The sequence below is a fragment of the Ambystoma mexicanum genome, chromosome 12 (assembly GCF_040938575.1).
Source record: "Ambystoma mexicanum isolate Mex_15411 chromosome 12, UKY_AmexF1_1, whole genome shotgun sequence".
In the NCBI taxonomy this organism is placed as follows: Eukaryota; Metazoa; Chordata; class Amphibia; order Caudata; family Ambystomatidae; genus Ambystoma; species Ambystoma mexicanum.
Genome location: NC_090936.1, coordinates 1,226,820,706 through 1,226,840,950, shown reverse-complemented (window position 1 = coordinate 1,226,840,950; position 20,245 = coordinate 1,226,820,706). Strand labels below are relative to the sequence as shown.

At 49.8% G+C, this 20,245-nt stretch overlaps 1 protein-coding gene across 2 annotated transcripts in view; it reads right to left on the bottom strand.

Annotated features, from left to right (window-relative positions):
• ALDH1L2 (aldehyde dehydrogenase 1 family member L2) overlaps positions 1-20,245 on the bottom strand; it is an 836,174-nt gene that overhangs the window by 725,863 nt on the left and 90,066 nt on the right. For both annotated transcript variants that reach the window (XM_069629899.1, XM_069629898.1), the window contains exon 2: positions 17,854-17,998. Coding sequence is in view for 1 of the 2 variants with exons in the window: in XM_069629898.1 (XP_069485999.1) it covers positions 17,854-17,998 (145 nt within the window). In the remaining variant the exon portion in view is untranslated. The remainder of the gene's footprint in view (positions 1-17,853; positions 17,999-20,245) is intronic.

The following is a 20,245-nucleotide window of genomic DNA, read 5'->3' as shown; positions in this document are numbered from 1 at the left end:
TGGTAGATCTCTCTCTTCGGCAGGGGCCTCCCTCTGGAACAGCCTTCCTGCCTCCCTGAAACTTGAGGAGAACCATCTCCGGTTCCGGAAGCATCTCAAAACCTTCCTCTTTGCTTCTGCTTTCTCTCCCCCTCTACCCTGCTGAATTCCTGGCTGAAACTGCACTGGCTACCTGGCCACCCTTCTGATCTCTGGCCCTGGCCCCGCCAATTGCACACCTGCACTGCCTCCCTAGCAACCCCTGCACCTGGGGTCTGTTCTGTATCCCTACAGCCCCCCTACCAGCACTTATGTCTGCACTCACCCTGCACTTGCCACCAGGTGGCCGTTTTTATTTATCTCGTTATTTTCTTATTTCATGTACTGCACCTTCCCCAAACCGTCGCCCCCCCCCCGCACTTTTTCCCTTTCCCCCTTCCCTTGCACTTGCGCGGTCTGTTTGACACTTGGCGTAGTATGATCGTGGTCTGTCTTCCCTCTGTTCCCCCTCCCTGCCTCGTTGCGCCTTGAAACACTTGTGTATAGGCGCGTTATAAATGCCATATCATATCATACACAAGTAGCGGGTTTTCAACTCTTTTCAACTCAAATTAATTCATTAACTCCCAGGAGACTGCTTTAAAGTATAATGGTAAGGCTTGATTAAAGTGATCTCACGGAGTTGCCATGAGGAGGTGCTTTGGGGTTGGAGGGGCAGGAACTGGGTGGGAACGGGCATAGGGATTAGCACGGGGCAGCCATGGGTGGGTAAATAACCAAACACCACCTACGAGCGGTGTGTATCCCTCCTCCTATTCAATTTCACCCCATTTGTACTCAAATGCAATAGTTTAGCTTATGGGGGCCCAAGTGCCCCCTAGTGGCCTAAACTAAAAAGGAGGAACAGCACTTTGAAGCCCCTTAAAGGTGGGCCGTCGCTATGCACCTGCACCAGGGGCTCGTAGAAGACAGGCCAGCCCACACCGTGAACATGTAAAGTGTGTGAAGAGACATTATATTGCATTGAAGCGTAATACAACAGTGTGCAGCATGTCCCTGTTTAAACCAAAAGAAGCAATAACTCCCCTGAATAAACGAGTGTTTTTTATACCTTATTGGGGTGCTAGCTGTGGGCATTTTAGCAGAATTCCTGAACTTGGCCTTGAGAAGAGATGCAGTTCCTGTGAAGTGGCATTCGCTCCCCATCTTCAAGGTCTCAACCCTGCTGCTTGCCCTGGTCACCTGACCTAAGGAACCTTGAGGGGTGCGTGCCGCCTGGCATCTTGGTACTACATTGCCACATGCCTGCCCTGCGCCGGTTACAGGTGCCAAGGCCCGCCTGGCCTAGACCGCATGAATAGACATGGGCCCTGCGGACGTGGAAGGCCCAGGTGCATAAGAGGGGAGGTGGGCTTGTTGTGGGTTCGGTCTGGGCAGCACCTTCCAGGTGCTGGCCCACTAGCATGCGGGTGCTAAGGAGGGCCACCAGGTCCCAGTAACAATGGGGGCTCAGACACCTCGGCGACCCAGCTGCGAGAAGGAGACAGGGGCAGGTGACAAAAGGTAGTCCCTGTCCCTGACACCCCACATCAAAGGCCCCCCTGCCATCCGGACGGACGCGGAGACAAGGGGCCTTTTGATGCATCAAAGGGGGCTACCTTGCCCTCAGGCCAGTTTTGGCCTACATCTGTGGAGGGCAGGGTAATCCTCAGTTATCTGCTTTCCCCCTCCACCCCCCTCTGCTTCAGCTCAACTCGAGCACTGTGGCACAATTCAAAACCACCCTCCCTCCCACTGAATAGACATACTAATGAATTATGCATAGTGATCAAATAGGACAATTACCTATTGAACATTGGAAAATCTCAAGATAAAGCAGGTACCAAATAAATGAGGCGGGAGCATAGGGATGATCTAAAGCAAAAAAGCATCATAGAACTCAAAGGAATCATGCAAATAGCTGAACCAATAGGGCAGGTTGCCAAACTTGTTTAAGTTTGAGGCTGCTAGTCTTTGGCCCAGGAATCATCCATCAACGTGATAAAGGCAGAATGTAAACACAAAGGCAAATAAATAACCAAACCACATGGGCAGGTTGCCAAACTAATCAAGTCTGATGAAAGCCACAGCCCAGGAATCCACCGCTAATGGAAGAATGACTAACCCCCCTCAAGGGGTCAAACCCCAAAAGGGGATCAAAGAGCAAAATAAATGCTGATACAGACCTCAAGATGAGGGCGAAATGCATCAAATCAGGAGATAAGGCAAAATGCCACTCTGGGATGCAAAAGAAAATAATAAAGCCCATCAAGGGGCAGTCCCAAAAAGGGATTTAAGATGTGATCAAGACTGCACCAGGACGCAATGAAGATAAAGCGCACACAGCTCACACGCCGGGTCCTCAGAGTGAGCAATGACACGCCGGGTCCTCAGAGTGAGCAATGAAGATAAAGCGGACACAGCTCACACACCGGGTCCTCAGAGTGAGCAATGAAGATAAAGCGCACACAGCTCACACGCCGGGTCCTCAGAGTGAGCAATGAAGATAAAGCGCACACAGCTCACACGCCGGGTCCTCAGAGTGAGCAATGAAGATAAAGCGCACACAGCTCACACGCCGGGTCCTCAAAGTGAGCAATGAAGATAAAGCGCACACAGCTCACACGCCGGGTCCTCAGAGTGAGCAATGAAGATAAAGCGCACACAGCTCACACGCCGGGTCCTCAGAGTGAGCAATGACACGCCGGGTCCTCAGAGTGAGCAATGAAGATAAAGCGCACACAGCTCCCACGCCGGGTCCTCAGAGTGAGCAATGACACGCCGGGTCCTCAGAGTGAGCAATGAAGATAAAGCGCACACAGCTCACACGCCGGGTCCTCAGAGTGAGCAATGAAGATAAAGCGGACACAGCTCACACGCCGGGTCCTCAGAGTGAGCAATGAAGATAAAGCGGACACAGCTCACACGCCGGGTCCTCAGAGTGAGCAATGAAGATAAAGCGCACACAGCTCACACGCCGGGTCCTCAGAGTGAGCAATGAAGATAAAGCGCACACAGCTCACACGCCGGGTCCTCAGAGTGAGCAATGAAGATAAAGGGCACACAGCTCACACGCCGGGTCCTCAGAGTGAGCAATGAAGATAAAGCGCACACAGCTCACACGCCGGGTCCTCAGAGTGAGCAATGAAGATAAAGCGGACACAGCTCACACGCCGGCTCCTCGGAGTGAGCAATGAAGATAAAGCGGACACAGCTCACACGCCGGGTCCTCAGAGTGAGCAATGAAGATAAAGCGCACACAGCTCACACGCCGGGTCCTCAGAATGAGCAATGAAGATAAAGCGGACACAGCTCACACGCCGGGTCCTCAGAATGAGCAATGAAGATAAAGCGCACACAGCTCAAATGCCGGGTCCTCAGAACGAGCAATGAAGATAAAGCGCACACAGCTCACACGCCGGGTCCTCAGAGTGAGCAATGACACGCCGGGTCCTCAGAGTGAGCAATGAAGATAAAGCGCACACAGCTCACACGCCGGGTCCTCAGAGTGAGCAATGACACGCCGGGTCCTCAGAGTGAGCAATGAAGATAAAGCGCACACAGCTCACACGCCGGGTCCTCAGAGTGAGCAATGAAGATAAAGCGGACACAGCTCACACGCCGGATCCTCAGAGTGAGCAATGAAGATAAAGCGCACACAGCTCACACGCCGGGTCCTCAGAGTGAGCAATGAAGATAAAGCGCACACAGCTCACACGCCGGGTCCTCAGAGTGAGCAATGAAGATAAAGCGCACACAGCTCACACGCCGGGTCCTCAGAGTGAGCAATGAAGATAAAACACACACAGCTCACACGCCGGGTCCTCAGAGTGAGCAATGAAGATAAAGCGGACACAGCTCACACGCCGGCTCCTCAGAGTGAGCAATGAAGATAAAGCGGACACAGCTCACACGCCGGGTCCTCAGAGTGAGCAATGAAGATAAAGCGCACACAGCTCACACGCCGGGTCCTCAGAATGAGCAATGAAGATAAAGCGGACACAGCTCACACGCCAGGTCCTCAGAATGAGCAATGAAAATAAAGCGCACACAGCTCAAATGCCGGGTCCTCAGAACGAGCAATGAAGATAAAGCGCACACAGCTCACACGCCGGGTCCTCAGAACGAGCAATGAAGATAAAGCGCACACAGCTCACACGCCGGGTCCTCAGAACGAGCAATGAAGATAAAGCGCACACAGCTCAAATGCCGGGTCCTCAGAACGAGCAATGAAGATAAAGCGCACACAGCTCACACGCAGGGTCCTCAGAACGAGCAATGAAGATAAAGCGCACACAGCTCACACGCCGGGTCCTCAGAACGAGCAATGAAGATAAAGCGCATACAGCTCACACGCCGGGTCCTCAGAACGAGCAATGAAGATAAAGCGTATACAGCTCACACGCCGGGTCCTCAGAACGAGCAATGAAGATAAAGCGCACACAGCTCACACGCCGGGTCCTCAGAACGAGCAATGAAGATAAAGCGGACACAGCTCACACGCCGGGTCCTCAGAGTGAGCAATGAAGATAAAGCGGACACAGCTCACACGCCGGCTCCTCAGAGTGAGCAATGAAGATAAAGCGCACACAGCTCACACGCCGGGTCCTCAGAGTGAGCAATGAAGATAAAGCGCACACAGCTCAAACGCCGGGTCCTCAGAGTGAGCAATGAAGATAAAGCGCACACAGCTCACACGCCGGGTCCTCAGAGTGAGCAATGAAGATAAAGCGCACACAGCTCACACGCCGGGCCCTCAGAGTGAGCAATGAAGATAAAGCGGACACAGCTCACACGCCGGGTCCTCAGAGTAAGCAATGAAGATAAAGCGGACACAGCTCACACGCCGGGTCCTCAGAGTGAGCAATGAAGATAAAGCGCACAAAGCTCACACGCCGGGTCCTCAGAATGAGCAATGAAGATAAAGCGGACACAGATCACACGCCGGGTCCTCAGAGTGAGCAATGAAGATAAAGCGGACACAGCTCACACGCCGGGTCCTCAGAGTGAGCAATGAAGATAAAGCGCACACAGCTCACACGCCGGGTCCTCAGAATGTCACAAGCTTTTGTATGAAGGGCGGCAGGGGTCAGCTTTGAGTTGGCCTTACGTGGGAGTAGGGTCCTCGCTCACCTGATCCCCAAAATATTTGTGTTATGTTTTTCATTATGTTTTATCATTTGGTTTGTTGGTTTTCGTTGAACCATAGCTCAGAATACAATAAAACGTGTGGCTAAAGTCAGCAGGGGCGTTGCTAGGGGGGGGGCTAAGGGGGCTATAGCCCCTGATCTTTTGGTTGTAGCCCCGGATAGAATCTCAGGAGCTACAGCCAAAAGACTAGCTAGTCCCCAGTCCCAACAGTTCTGACATCAGCATAGCCCCGGGTATTTTCCAGACCTAGCAACTCCCCTGCTAAAGTGTATTCACCTTACCTCTTGTCTGGCCTCCTCATTAATGGCACTGTTATTACTGTCATTAATGTCACCTGTCACACCCTGCATGCCCCCCACCCCCACCACACTAAAACACTTCCAGGCTTAAGGCTGCAGCCTCAGTGCTTGTATATCCCCGTGGGGGCTTCAAGGCGTGAACCAGGAAGCTGGAATACCCAGAGTGTGCAAGGGAAATCAGTGATTGACTCAGCAAAGCTCTATCTAAACGAAAAAGAAAGAGGGGATGGGGGGGGTGCCACTAGGACGTATCCTGCGACTGAAAGGGGCCCGTCCTCCCGGACCATTATGAGGCAGAAGAGCTAGGCCCAGTACCTCTCAGTGAGAAGGATGGCCGAGGACCGTGCATCTTGCACCTCCCCCCCAGTCTGATGACGAGCGTTAGCGCAGATCTCCAGATTTAATGGGGGGCTGGAAGCTAATTAGCCGCTCGGGCGACTCTGCAGCTGAACCCTGGCTCCTGGGCAGGAGTGCGGGGGCGTAGGGGGGCGTCCCCATCTGTCCCCACCGAGCACAGATTCTCGGTGCCCTTCAAAGCAAGAGAAGCCACAAAGCCCAGGAGCCAATCAAAGGCGCCCAGCACCTGGCTGCTGCCATGACCTTGCTTGCGGGCACTGGCCCGGCTGATGCCACTCGCCCGGGCACGGAGTCCAGATGTAATCAGAATAGGATGGCACGCTATTCTGCCGCAGTGCCATCACAGTGGGGGAACGCGGGGGCTTGATACGGATGAACACTTGGATTAATGAACCTTAGGAGTCCCTTGAGGTGGAGGGAGTTGCTGCCAGTGTGCCCCGGGTGGCGGGGAAGCAGGTCAGACGCAATGAGGCGTGCAGTCAAATATGCCAGGAGCAAGATACAGGGCGACGATGGGGGATGAGAAACGCAGCCCCCACCGGGACTACACAGGGCACCGCCCGCGTTTACTGCAATGTTCCCACTTCCCCGGATTCTGCTCTCCACTCGGAAAACCAAAGAGAATCCTTCCATGATTTCCTGGCCGCAGGAAAGGGCTCCTTCCTGAAACGCTGCACATAACAAAGAGGGCAGCAGCCAGGACATTCCCTGCTCAAGGAGCTGCTTTGCGAGAGGCCAGGTGATTAATGGTACATTATTGACCGGCTGAAGGGGCAAGCATAGCGGTGAGAATAAGTGGAGGCAGGATCTTGAAGACATACTATGCAGGCCGAGCACAGCTATACACAATCTGTTTCCTTCCTGATAATCTATCAGCCTCCTGGCCTAATCTCCTCCTTTTTTGAAGACCTAGATCAACTCCTCTCACTCATTTCTCCCTCCCCCTCTCCTCTAACTGTACTTGGTGACTTTAATATTCATCTTCCTTCTCCCCCCCAATCTTCTCCCCTCCTCGCCTCTCCATCCTTGATTCCTATCTCCTTTCCCCCCTTCCTTCATCCCCTACGCACTCCTCTGGTTCCACTCTTGACCTCATCTTTAACTCCTCCTATCCCTCCTCTCCTGTCTCTTCTCTTCCTATTTATCTCTCTGACCATGCCTTACTCTCGTTCTCACTTTCTCCTCTCTCACCACCCTCTAACACTAATCCTCCCTACCAATCTACTCACGTCGTGACCTACGTGATTTTGATACTACCCTCTTCTACCACACTTGCTCTTCTTCTCTTCCTACTCTCTAAGACTTTGAACGACTCTCTCCCGATGATGCTCTCTCCGCCCTCTCATCTGCAATCACCACTGCCCTTGACCAACTCTACCCCCTTTCTCTCTTCCGCCCTACTCAAAAACCTTCTCAACCCTGGCTTACTTCCCAACTTCGTTCTATGCGGCTTGAGAGACTCTGGCTCAAAACTCCCTCGCTTCCTAATCAAACCTCTTCTCTTACTATACACTCTACAATTCTTGTCGTACTGCGGCCAAATCCGCCTACTACTCTAACCTTCTTCAGTCTCAAGCCTCCCTTCCTCGTCAGATTTTTCAAACTCTTTCCCGTCTTCTCTCTCCTCCCACTCCCGATCCCTCGTCCAATTCCACACTTTCTCCCTCTGATTTTGCCAACTACTTTTCCTCCAAAATCTTCACACTTAGGCAAAAACTTAACTCCCTCTCTGACTCCCTCCCTCCCCCCCTTTCCTCCATCTTCCAACATGTCTGTCTTCTCATCAGTTTCCCCTTCTGATATCTCCTCCCTTCTACCCAAAGCCCACCCCACGTCTGCCCCCTCTGACCCTCTCCCCTCTGTTCTCATCCCTAAGGTCTATCATCTTATTATCCCTTACCTCTCCTCTTTCTTCAACTCCTGTCTCTCCTCATCTACCTTTCCCTCTGCCTTCAAACATGCAACTATAATTCCTATTCTCAAGAAACCCTCCGCTGATCCACTGCTCACTGCTAACTACAGACCTATCTCTCTCCTACCCTTCCTTTCCAAACTCCTTGAATGCCTTGCCTACTCCCAACTCTCTTCCTTTGTGTCTATTTCCTCTCTCCTTCCTCCTTATCAATCTGGCTTCCGTCCCAAACACTCCACTGAAACTGCTCTCATCTCTATTCTCAATTCACTCCTCTATGCTCGTCATGCTAAGCAATCCTCTATTCTCATACTCCTTGATCTCTCTGCTGCTTTCGACACTGTTGATCACCCACTCTTGCTCCATACTCTCTCCTCCTTGGGGTTCAGAGGCCCTGTTCTAAAATGGCTATCCCCTCATCTTTCAAACCGTTCCTTTGCTGTTTCATGGGGTGGCCAGACCTTTCTTCCTTCCCGTTATCTTACGGTGTTCCTCAAGGCTCTGTACTTGGCCCTTTCCTCTTCTCTCTCTACACCTCCCTCATTGCCCCTCTTAGCTCCTCCTTTGGTAGCTCCCATCATTTTTATGCGGATGATACTCAACTCCTTCTCTCATTCTCCTCCTTCACACCTGACATCCATCTTAAACTCTCCTCCTGCCTCACAGCCATTAAGAACTGGATGTCTTCCCGCTTTCTCTCTCTCTCAACACTGGTAAAACCAAAGTCCTTTTCTTCCCCTCTAATACTCTTCCCCCTCCCTCTCCCCCCTCTTATCCATTTTCCTCCCACTGATCTTCCTATCTCCACCCATGCTCGCAACCTAGGCATTCTATTTGACTCCTCTCAACTTCTCGCAACACATTTCACTCACCTCCCGCTCCTGCCGATTCCACCTCTACAACATTTGCAAAATCCGTCCCTCCCTCACTTTCCACGCTACTAAACTCCTAATCTCCTCAATCATCTTTTCCCGTCTTTTCTACTACTCCTCTCTACTCTTTGGACTTCCCTCCTCTCAGCTTACCCCTCTCAAATCCATTTACCACTGTGCTATTCGTACGCTTTGTCTCCTTAACCCCCGTGATTCTATCTCCTCTTCGCTCTCTCATCTCGGCTGGCTACCTTTCCACCTACAACTAAAATTCCACTTTCTCTGCCTCGTTTTCAAATCCCTCCATGGTCTTGCTCCTCCTTATTTCTCCTCCCTCCTCTCCTACTTCACCTCTCGCTCTCTCCGCTCCGCTGACCACTTCCTTCTCACTGTACCCCCTTCCCCTGTGCTTCCTCCCGCTTCCGCTCTTTTCATCTTCTTGCTCCTCTACACTGGAACTCTCTCCCCCTCCCAATCCGCTCCTCCACTACCCTCACCTCATTTCGCACTTCCCTTAAATCCCTTCTCCTTCATTCCCCTCCATGAAGCCCTCCCTGCCTTCTCAACTCCCCCCCTGATTTTCCCCTCCCTTTAATTCCTCTCTCCCCTCTCCCTTCACCCTCTACCCTTTCCTCCACTTGACTAATTCTCACTTCACTCCCCCACCCTCCATTAATTGCTCTTTGCACTGTTTTTATAGAATGATTCATGCTGTAATTCTTGCTCACAATGTTAATTGTTGTTATTTCTCTGTATTTGTTGTTACAATGTACAGCGCTTTGGCATAAAGCTCTCTATAAATAAATCAATCAAAACAATCTGCGTAGGATGGGAGCAGGAGAGAAGGGGTTCAGGGAGAGGTTAAACGGAGTAGGTCGGGGTAGGAGACCCATCCAGGAAAAAGAAGTACATTTTTCAGGGCGGCTTTGCATTCTGGAACATTGCCTAGTTATTGATAGTTTTCTAGCACCTTGAAGCGTCTCATGTGCTAGATGGAATTACCAATAATGATCTCAGCCCCAAATAACCGGCCACACTCAAAGAATATATCAAAGTACTACTTTACCATCAGCATAAAATAAAGTAGGGCAATCTGGCGAACAACAAACTGCAGTTCACGCACTCGCACTCAAATTCCGTTCACACAAAGGTTTTATACCTCAATGTACGTCAGCTATGACGTCATCCTCCTACGTGGCAAACTGTAAAAACCTATTGAAGGGAGGGATTGGTTAAGGGAGCAGATGTACCTAAATATCATAAGAATTAGTAATATCACTGGATGCCCTTTTCTTATAGGCACACCTTGAACCACCTCTAAACACGTGTAATACAGATTATAGCAGAATAACAGCAACGGGTTGGCCTGTGCAACATTGTATAGCATGTTGCTACATAGACCCTCTGATTGGTTGGCATTCTTTCCCAACCTTGGACTTTTGGCTTGTTAGCAGTACGTAAGCAAAATGAAACTCGGGTACAGAGAGCAACGTCAGACTACTACCCACTTGCCCAACTAGTCCATCATCTCTCACCGGTCAGGCCCCAAGCTGAGGCCGCTTCTTTATCGTTGACCTTGCAGTCTGTTCTGGGACATTCAAGGGAGTGAGCACACCACTATCTTCATCTGGAGCTTAATGAACAGCCCTTGTTTTCAACTTCTGAATCATGTGTGAGTAAACCACAATTTTGTCAATTTCGACCTTCCATTTACTGCTATTTGATTTAATTAAACTGGGTGTCATTACTCCTCTAGGCCTCGGGAGACTTGCTTACTCCACCTTGCATAGGGTTTTCACACCTTTGATTGTCCACTACTTGGCTACTGCAGAGGTTTTCTTCTTTGCTTAATCTAAGAGAAATAGGTCTTACGGACATGACTTATCCTCTCGACTCCCTTTGTGCCTTGCAATTATTCCTTGAAGTAGCATCCTTGAACCCAAGCCAATAGACTCCTCTTTATTCCTCACACAAAGCTGTTTTTCCACATCCTCCTGACTCTGCAGCCCTGGTCTGTCTCTGAGGTAGCTTGATTGGTTTCAACATGAGTCAGACGTCCATCTTTCCATCATGGCCAGTTTAGCCATGTTATGTTTTCTTCTGCAGCAAGCTTCTATATGTCTGATACCTGCTGACCTACCTTTCTGCTGCGCTGACTGGTTGCTTGGCTACCCTCCGAGTCCCACTGGGTACCAGGCTCCACCATGTTCAGTCTCCCCTGCACTACCTCCGAGCCTACTGCACACTTAGTAGTTGTAACTTTAACCCTACAGTCCCCTGCCTCCTTGCACTTACCCAGATCCGTGCTACCCTGGCTGCACATATTCAGAGCAATTCTGCCCTGATTGCACTTCCCTCTCCCTGGCACTTCCCACTCCCCCCTGCACTTTGTGCTTCGCACATGCTCGATCTGATTGACACAAGGCCTAGTAAGATCATTTGTCTTGTCCTCCCTCGGTCTTCCCTCCCTTGTCTTGTCGCGCCTAGCAAAAATTGTCTACAGTCATGTTCTAAATGACATATCATATCTACCTTGCATTTCTGCGTATATACATTAACTGTCTCTACTCACTAATTCGTTGGTGCGTAGGATTTCTTCGTCTTTCGATCATATGTCTCTCTTGTTACTTCAGTTACATCTTCATTCTTTAAGTATTTGCATATCATTTCAGTGCATCTTTGCATCTTTCCCGCATGATGTCACTCTGCTCTCATCAGATTTCACTTATAGCTCTTCGATGTCCAATGGTGTGTACAGACATCCTTCCACCCTCTCAGTGCGAGAGGACATTTGATACGGTTGTAAGAGTGCATACCTTCTCTCATACACTCGATGCAGTATTGGGATTAGGGCTCTTCTGCTGTTCCAGTATGATGGAGGTGAGGGGGCGGGAGTCTGGGATGACGTGTCTACCTGCTCCTCTACAGATGTCAGGTGGAAAGGGATTCCAGTAACAGCAGAGAGGGGCGAGGAGTGAGAAAGAGGAAAATCGGGAGATGGCAGAGGTGGCAGGAAACAAAGGGTTTAGATGGGCATTCAAGCAAAGTGTCCAATTTGTTGAGATGTGGGTGATATAATTGGCCACGTAGTGGGGGAAGGGTGGGAAGGTTGGTCCATAGATGAATGAATTTAAAATACAGGATAAGGAATTTAAATGGGTAAGGTGGCTGCATGATGAGCCAGGCAGCATGGTGGCGGTGAGGAGCACAGGAATGTAAACACGACAGGAGAAGCACAATAAAGGAAGCGCCATGAAGAGGTGACAGCAGCAGTGGAGAGCATAGAGTGCCAAGGTGGAGAAGCGCGATAGGCAGAGTCCGACTGGGGGCTAAAGTGTTCTCGGGAAGCAATAAAAAAAAAGTGGCCCTCATTTACAAATGGAAATTTTTTGTGAGACTGATGTCTTATGTTTGGACCTTCCTGTAAATTATATGGCAATTCCCCTATTCCTGCTGCAAAACATGCTATGAATTGTGTTGTTTCGACCTGTGAATGGGAACAGCTCCCTTGTTCATAGAACATGTTATTTGGCCGTGTTCGTTCTCGGTAGAGGGGCTCCCAGACCTTTTGCATGTGTGTTTGGGAACTTGGGGTTTCAATTGTTGATGATGGCATATTCACTGGAAAACAATATCCAAATAAGGGACATGTGCTCTGATGTCACTTTTATGTAGTCTTGTGGGTAAGCCTCTCCACTGGGAACAGGACTATTTCGGGTGAAATCCCAGTAGCCCAATATTGAAAAAGCACATTTTTGTTTTGAATGCCAGCCTCAAAAACACCCAACAGGGGTAGTGTCCACCCTCTGAAAAAAGTGGGCAGATGCTGTCCAGCCACATATATCCTCGACTTGTGGCCTGAAAATCAGCACAGGGTCCTAACAAGGGACAAGAACCCCTCCAGTCTCCAGGACGGTAACCTATCTTGCCACATTTTAGGCAAATATTCATGACTCACTTGCCCTCTCATAATTTCTGCTCTTCACCCTCCCATGTGTGGCTTTGAACAATACTCTGTTTTGTGAAGATGACTTGAGAAATACAAATCCATAGTGAAGTAATCACACACATATATAAATCCTTACAAAAAAATGCTAGGCAAAAGGTGTACAATTGTGGCATTAGCCCCCCCCCACCCCCCCCCGACACCTTGAATGGAATTATATGATATGGCATTTATAATGCGCCTATACACAAGTGTTTCAAGGAGTGAAAAATAGAAGACTACAAATACGAGAATGCAATTCAGCTGACGGCAAAAGGTTTGCCTGTGTTTTATGAAAATGTACTTTAAAGACGTAAAGACTCATAAGACAAGGTAATGCGTGAAATATTTGAATGTTTGACTAAGGAGCGCTTCACATGTAATGTGAGGCAAATGGTAGTTCTAGGTGAAAAACACAGATTTCACTAAACCGAAAACAAAAAAAGATCGATTTAAAAAGATCTGTGACCGCACAAAGCAGTCCTTCTAGGGCTGACAGGCATGGCGAGACACAGAGGAGTCATTGCAGCTTTTCAGGCGAAAGTCGTGTGCCTGTGTTTGGACTTGGTGTATGTTGTGCTGGGAAGGGGTGGTGGGTGGGTAAAGTGTGGGTGAAAGCCCCCGTTTTACATAACAACCGACGGGAGAGGTTGGGGTCTTTTTTGTGTTAACGCATTTTGGTGTGTTAAATATGAACATGTGAAAATAAGGCAGCTCGTTTTAAACTGTTTTGTGTGATATAGGCTATTGGGCATACATGTAGGCAGCTAACTGGAGCTTTGCATGCGCTTTCAAAATAAAATGGTTGCTTTACTTTCTTAACACGGAAACTACAGCGTTTCCAAAGCAATAGTCTCTTACATGGGCCATCACATGTAGATCGCCCCACCCTATGTTAGAAGGAAGCGAGTGATAAGCAGTACTTACGAGTCTGGGGGGCCTCTGGTAATGGGAGGGGGCAGGGGTCATGTTTCTACAGAGCGTCGCAGCAGGGGGTAGAGAAGTGACACGTTCCCTTACATGGAAGTAGCACAGCCCCTCTTTGCAGCAATGTTACTTAGTATAGTCGAGGCAGGTACTGGTGCCTGCGGGGGACCCCCTGGCAGCGGGGCACTGGACCCCCATGCCTCAGGCCGGCCCTGGCAATGAAAGGGGACAAGCCAGAACAGAGGCAAAGGGCCACCAAAGCCGTTTTTTGGCATTTTCTCCACCCTTGTGTGGTTGTGTTAGGCAAAGTTTATATGCAGTACCCTCTGGGAACACTACAAACAACTATGACTACAGGTATAGGTAACCCAACCTTTGTTATAAGCTTATACTACACAGTTTTGGTAGCGTGTTGAGCAGCCAAGCTTATCTGAAGAGGGGAAATGTGAGCTATAGTGGAGTTACACAAAGATTCAGTTGCAGGTATTCAAATAAACTCTTACACTCAAGGTTTCTTGCATAATCAAGTAATAATGTATCAGTCAGTTATAAAGCCTTCTTCAGAAGGGAGCAATAGAATAGTAAAACACAAATATACTTCAATACTGTACACTTTGAGTTTCTGGATCAGACAAGGCCCTTTTGGGATGGCCCACAGACACAACCTACACCCACAGTTGACTTCAGTAACAACGGTGCTTGGGACATTAATGCCTTACAGTTGACACACAGAATACTCTTTAAAAAGTAAGTAAAAGGCAAAAGTTATTAGATAGCAAGAGAAGAGTCATTCAATTCAATAGGCTAAGCCAAAGTCAATAGGCCAAAGTCTTTGTATAGGATAAAGCACTTCTGGTAAGTAATGTAAAAGTATTTGCACAAGTTCTTAGGAGTCTTTGGTAAAAAGAAGAATTAAATGTAGGCTCACAAGCTGATTAGACTTGTGAGTTGAAGAAGTTACAAGCACTTCCACAGTAAGAGGTAAGGTTCTCTTAGGCTAGTTTTACAGTACCTTAGTAAAGAAGAAAAAGATCCAGCTGAAGACTTCTGTTCCTGTACAGCTCTGCAGATCTCACTGTTCCTGGGCCTCAGTCGTGGGGACAAGAGGGAGGACTTAAGGGGACTCCTGCACTGTACTGGCACTGTCAAAGCTGGCAAACTTTACTTCAGTGGCTGTTTCGCGTTTCAGCTCCTTGCGGTTCAGCAAATAGCAATAAGCGCGGTTCCTGGCTGTCAAGGTGGACTTTCCTCACGTCTGGGGTCCCCCACTCTGCTAAGGGGGCTCCAGTCAGTCCTGCTTTGTGGGAGTCCAGAAGATCTTCCAAAAGCTTTAGGCCAGCTTACAAGCAACGCACACAATCTGGTGTCCCTCTCCCTAGCTCTATGGTTTCCTGCAGCAACTAGCTCCGAGATGGGTGTCCAGGTGGCTTACTTGGGAGTTGATTGGTTCTACCAACTGAAAGGGAGAAGTTGCCCTTTGCAGGGCTTCTCTGTCGATGCGAACTTGGCGATTTGGACCTGTAGCAGGGCTTCAACGGGTAAACCAACGGTCCAGGAGTTGAAGCAGCCGTCCTCTTCAAGCTCTTCTTCGGTTCCTTCGTCCAGTGGTCGACTCTGCCTTCCAAGCTAAGAGGCTCGCCTTTTATTCAGTTCTCTCCCATTCATTCGAGCCTAGCTGCCACTCACCCAGCAGGGTGGGTGTCCTTGCCGGACAGTCAGTCAGCCAATCACCACAGTGTGCATTTGGGTGTCCTAGGAGACTAAGCACAGGGAGTTTCGGAACCTCCCTCACTTCCTGCCTACCCCAGACACGGAGCCAGAGGTGGGTTTCACTCACCAAAGGCGAATTAAAAAAATAGACCAAACCAGGTTTGGCACGCACAGAAAAAATCTAGAAGGACCTTTCCACAAAGACATGGCGAAAAAAGAAGACGGGACCCGTTTTAACAAAGGAGGCTCAGACGCCATCTTGAAAATCATGGATCCCGTGATTTAACGTTACCGGAGCTGCGAACAGTTTGCGGTCGGGGTAAATTATGGTAGTTCATTGTTAACCCATTGCCACCAGCCATTCTGAGAGGAAAGGGTAACATTTGACTGTTACATGAGTAACTAGGGATAGGGGATTCTAATGAACCCCTCCAGCACTCTATTGTAAGATAGGGTGCGCTTGGTCTAGAAATGTACAGGACTAAGTGAAGTCAATTTCACTCCACTGTTCTGGGAAACAGTAGTTGATCCCAGAAAAGGTATTTAAACCTTGGGAAATCTGAAAGACTTCCATGTGTCACTGCACTGAAGGTGCTTTGTGACACAATTGTAAAAGATGATTCATATCATAACCAAAAAGAAAAACACAGAAAACACATTGGGCCTCATTAGGACCCTGGCGGAGAGGGTATTACGCCAGCGTAGTGCATGGCGTACCTCTCCGCCATACTACGAGTTCCCGTAGCGCCATGGAGGTTTTCTCCGCCTGGTTTTACCAGCCGGAGAAAACCATGGCGCTACGGGACCTCGTTGTTAATTACGCCACCGTATTTTACGGTGGCGTAATTAACTCCTTCCCCACTCCCATTATACCCTATGGGGCGAAAATGGGAATGGGGAAGGGCAGAATGGGGATTGGGGATTTACCGCTCCGCCGAGGTCGGAATGGGGCGGTAAATCCGCCAACCCCCATGGCGCTATCGGCGGCTTTCCGCCATGCTTCGCGGTGCATTTAGCACCGCGAAGTCCGCCTGGGTCGTAATGAGGCCCATTGAATTGAAAAGTTCAAAGTCCCAAAGTTTTAGCTGGAGGGTTCTAAGGTGGGAGGAATTGGCACATTTATGATAATTCTCCCTAACAGGCTGGAAACGCACTTTGGTGTTAATGAGAGTCTGTGTGGTGCTGCTGGTGGCCCGGGTGAATGCATCACTTGACACGAGTCATGACTTCTGAAAGATAGCTCAGCCGGTTGTGTGGCTATTGCACACACGTGTAGAAAAAGTCTCGGGAGGATAGCTTAGGGGCAAGACGGCGCGGAGCACTGGTTCGATCCCCGGGTCCGCGCTTAGAAACCTCTGTGTATTAATCGTGTTATAAATAACCAATTATAATTATAAAAAGTGCAGGGTGCGCCCGCCCACCTCCCATACATGCCAGACGATAAAGCAAGCACCATTTGCGTTTACAAGTGCCCATACGAGGTGGTATGGAAGGAGTATTCTTGCATGATGTCGCTACCAATAACAGCAGGTTGGCATCACCAGTCCTGGACAGCTCTTCTACCTCTGAACAGCGAATGGGAAAGTCTGCTCTCAAACCGGAGGCGGGCCCCACGGCAGAGGCCAGCGCTTAACCCTTCAGATGCGGGTTTCTGAAGTCACAGACTGCTTCCTCTGCCGACATAATGCAGAAAAGCACACAACACAATCATGTGCTTCCCTTGGGGGTGGTGTAAAGGCAGGGCAGTTATGGGAGCACCCCTTCTCTGGACTATAAAGAGGCAACACATCTTGGGCTCTTTATGAGGAGGACCTGAGCTACGACCCCCACCCCCTCTCCCCAATCGTGGCGGTCTTTAGAATTGAAGCTTTCAGTGCCTGGGGAACAACACGATGCCCCTCCCACCCCCCAAGTGGAGCGCTTAGAAGCTGGAGTGCGGCACGAAGCCCTATACACACCACCAATGATTGTAATCATAGAAGAATGGGGGTCCTGAACAGCGTCTGGTGATGTACGGCAAGCACCAGGGGCCATCAGCATCCTCACCATTACGAAATGTCTATATGCAATACCATTTCGCCCAGCTCCCAGAAAGTACTCCCATGCCACTTCTTTTGGAGCCCATTCAGCAAGAGAGGTCATTGGCATCCAAATCACATTCTGCAAGTGCCCCTTGCACGCTTTCCTGACATGCAAGGATTGGTGAAGTCATCGTTTTTTAAGCCCGTGTAGGTCTAGTGTGCACAGGTGCACAGGTGTGCTTTCAACACGCAGGTAAGATTGCAGTCGGTATTTCCTGTGCAGCCCTTTGGATCAGCATCATCATTTTATTCCCACCCTCCTGCCGTATCTTCCGGTGTCTAGCCAAGCATGATGGCTCTTCCAGCCGCGCTCTACCGCGGCCCCCAACCCCTCCCCAGATGGCCGGAAGTTCAGAGGCACTGGACTGTTGCTGCCCGCATTGCTCTCCCTGGGCCTCATAGAGGCTCTGCCATGCCCCTTTCGCTTGTTTATTTTCAGTCACAGCACGTGTTGTTTATAAAGGAATAAGACACTGAATGATATAATATTCACATGGAGCAGCCGGCCTGGATCCCAAGCACGCGTGGGTAGTGGTCTTACCCAGAGGATCCGCCTTCCCATCCTTGTCCGGGACCGTGAACACTCCCACCACCTTATGACCTTCTTTCCGGAGGTTACTGTACACTTCCTGTCCAAAAAGGCTCTGTCCAATCAAGGCCAGTCGGAGTTTATTCTGGTAGTAGACCTGTCAAAAGTAAAGCAGACATGATATCATATTTGATGTGGCATTTATAACGCGCCTGTAAACAAAACAACGATCTTACTAGGCCTTCTGTGATTCAGATCGCGCACGCGCAAGGGGGGGGGGGGTGGGGGGTGAGAGAATAAGTGCCAGGGGGAGGGGAAAGAAGAAGTCCAAGTAACTCAATAAGGGCAGCCAGCGGGTGGCTCATTGCAGAGAGGACTGTAGGGTTGCAGGTAAAGAGCCATAAGCGCTGGGGGAGTCTGAAGGAAGTGCAAAGGCAACTGGACATGCAGGAGCCTGGCCCCGAATTCGGAGGGTAGCCAGGTGACCAGTGCGCAGAGCAGTCAGGGACATCAGCAGTGGAGAGGAAGAGAGAAAGCGGAAGCAAAAAGGAAGGCCTTGAGTTGCTTTCGGAACCAGAGGTGGTTCTGCTCAAGTTTGAGAGAGGCAGAGAGGCCATTCCAGAGGGAGGCCCCAGCCGAAGAGAGAGATCTGCCCCCAACTCTCTGCTTGGAGAAGCGTCTGATCCTCAGAGAGTTGGAGGTGGATGAGCGGAGAGCTTGTGAAGGAAGATGTTTAGGTAGAGAAAGTTGGAGGTAGAGCGGTCTCAAGACCCAGAACAGCCTTGTGGACAATGCAAAGGGTCTTGCACTTGATCCCTGCAGCCACTTGGTGCCGGTGCAGATATTTCGTGGCTGGAGAGATAGATACGATCCCTGGGCTTGAGGCCAAGGACACGTCTCGCAGTCCTGTTCTGGATGAGTTGCAGAGGGCTGAGAGTAGAGGCAGGAAGATTTAGAAAGAGGCTGTTGCAGTAGTCCAGCCTAGAGAGGGCCACGGCTCTGGAGACAGTGTGCTTCTGGGGGAAAGTGGGAAAAGGAAGAATACCTCTGAGGAGGTGCAGCTGATAGTTTGACTTCTTAGAGACCTCAGAGATGTGAGGAAAGAAGGAGGGGGTGGAGTCAAAGATGACACCAAGGTTCTTAGCCTCACAAGAAGGAGCAGGAAGAGGGCCCAGTGTGGGCGGCCAGACAGAGAGAGGAAAGGAGGGAGCAGGCGACCCAATGTGGAGGATCTCAGTCTTACTGGCATTAAGGCAGAGACATAACATTGAAAAAACATTGTCTGAGTCTTGCACTGGATGGCTGCGATACCAAAGCTATTCTGGTTCTTTCTGAAACTCCACTTTTAAATATTCAGTATCAACTCACACAAGTCACGTCAAAAACAATGTTTAATGCAAATCATGTTCCTGGCGTGCTAGAGATCCAAGATCAAAGGACACCTTGAGCGCTAGATCCAAGATCAAAAAAAGTCCTGGTGTGCTAGATCCAAGATCAAAGAACACCTGGTGTGCTAGATCCAAGATCAAAGAACACCTGGTGCGCTACATCCAAGAAAAAAGGACACCTGGTGCGCTAGATCCAAGATCAAAGGACACCTGGTGTGCTAGATCTAAGATCAAAGGACACAGAACAACTTTCAGGACTTTTTAACCCCCAGAGAATAGGGAAGTAGCTACGACCCCAGCCTGTGCCATTTTGTAAACAAATCATTGGAGCAGTTTTTTAGTTCTGGCTTTTCCGGGGGGAAAAACAGCCTGAAGCATGTCTTCTGGCGTTGCAAGCTAGGCCCCATTTTATGTGGCCATAAAGAGAAGGAAGAGGCCTTTGCAGTTTAAAGATGTTCGAAACTGAAAGCAAAAAGATTTGCCCCCCGCCCCTGATATTGAGATTACCATCTAATATTATGATAGGTTATTTATAAAGCGCTTAATACCCATAGGTTTCTAAGCGCGGACCCGGGGATCGAACCTTTGGTGCTACGTGTTGTCTTGCGTCCAAGGCGAGCATGTTGCCCCCGAGCTATCCTCCCATAGACAATGCTTCATCCTCTCCTTCAAGCCACCGCCCTTTGGATACACCCTGCTAGAATCTGGGTTCCTACACGCATCAGAAGACCTGCACAGTCCAATAGAAGAAGGGAGAGCCCTTTCGGAGAACCTTGATCGCCATGGCTCCGTTCTACCCACTACGCATAGACACTCCACCATGCCAGTGCCCTCTCCTGGGATGGACACCCCTTCGATAGTCTGTCCCCAAGGACCTGAAGGGCTGCTGAGCTAGGATTAATGCTCCCTCCCATCGCATGACAGAGTATGAAGCTGGCCTGGCACCTTTCTGCCAACATACATGCTAATGCCAGGTCAGAAGAGCTACCCCGATGGAACAGTCGCTTACACCCCAA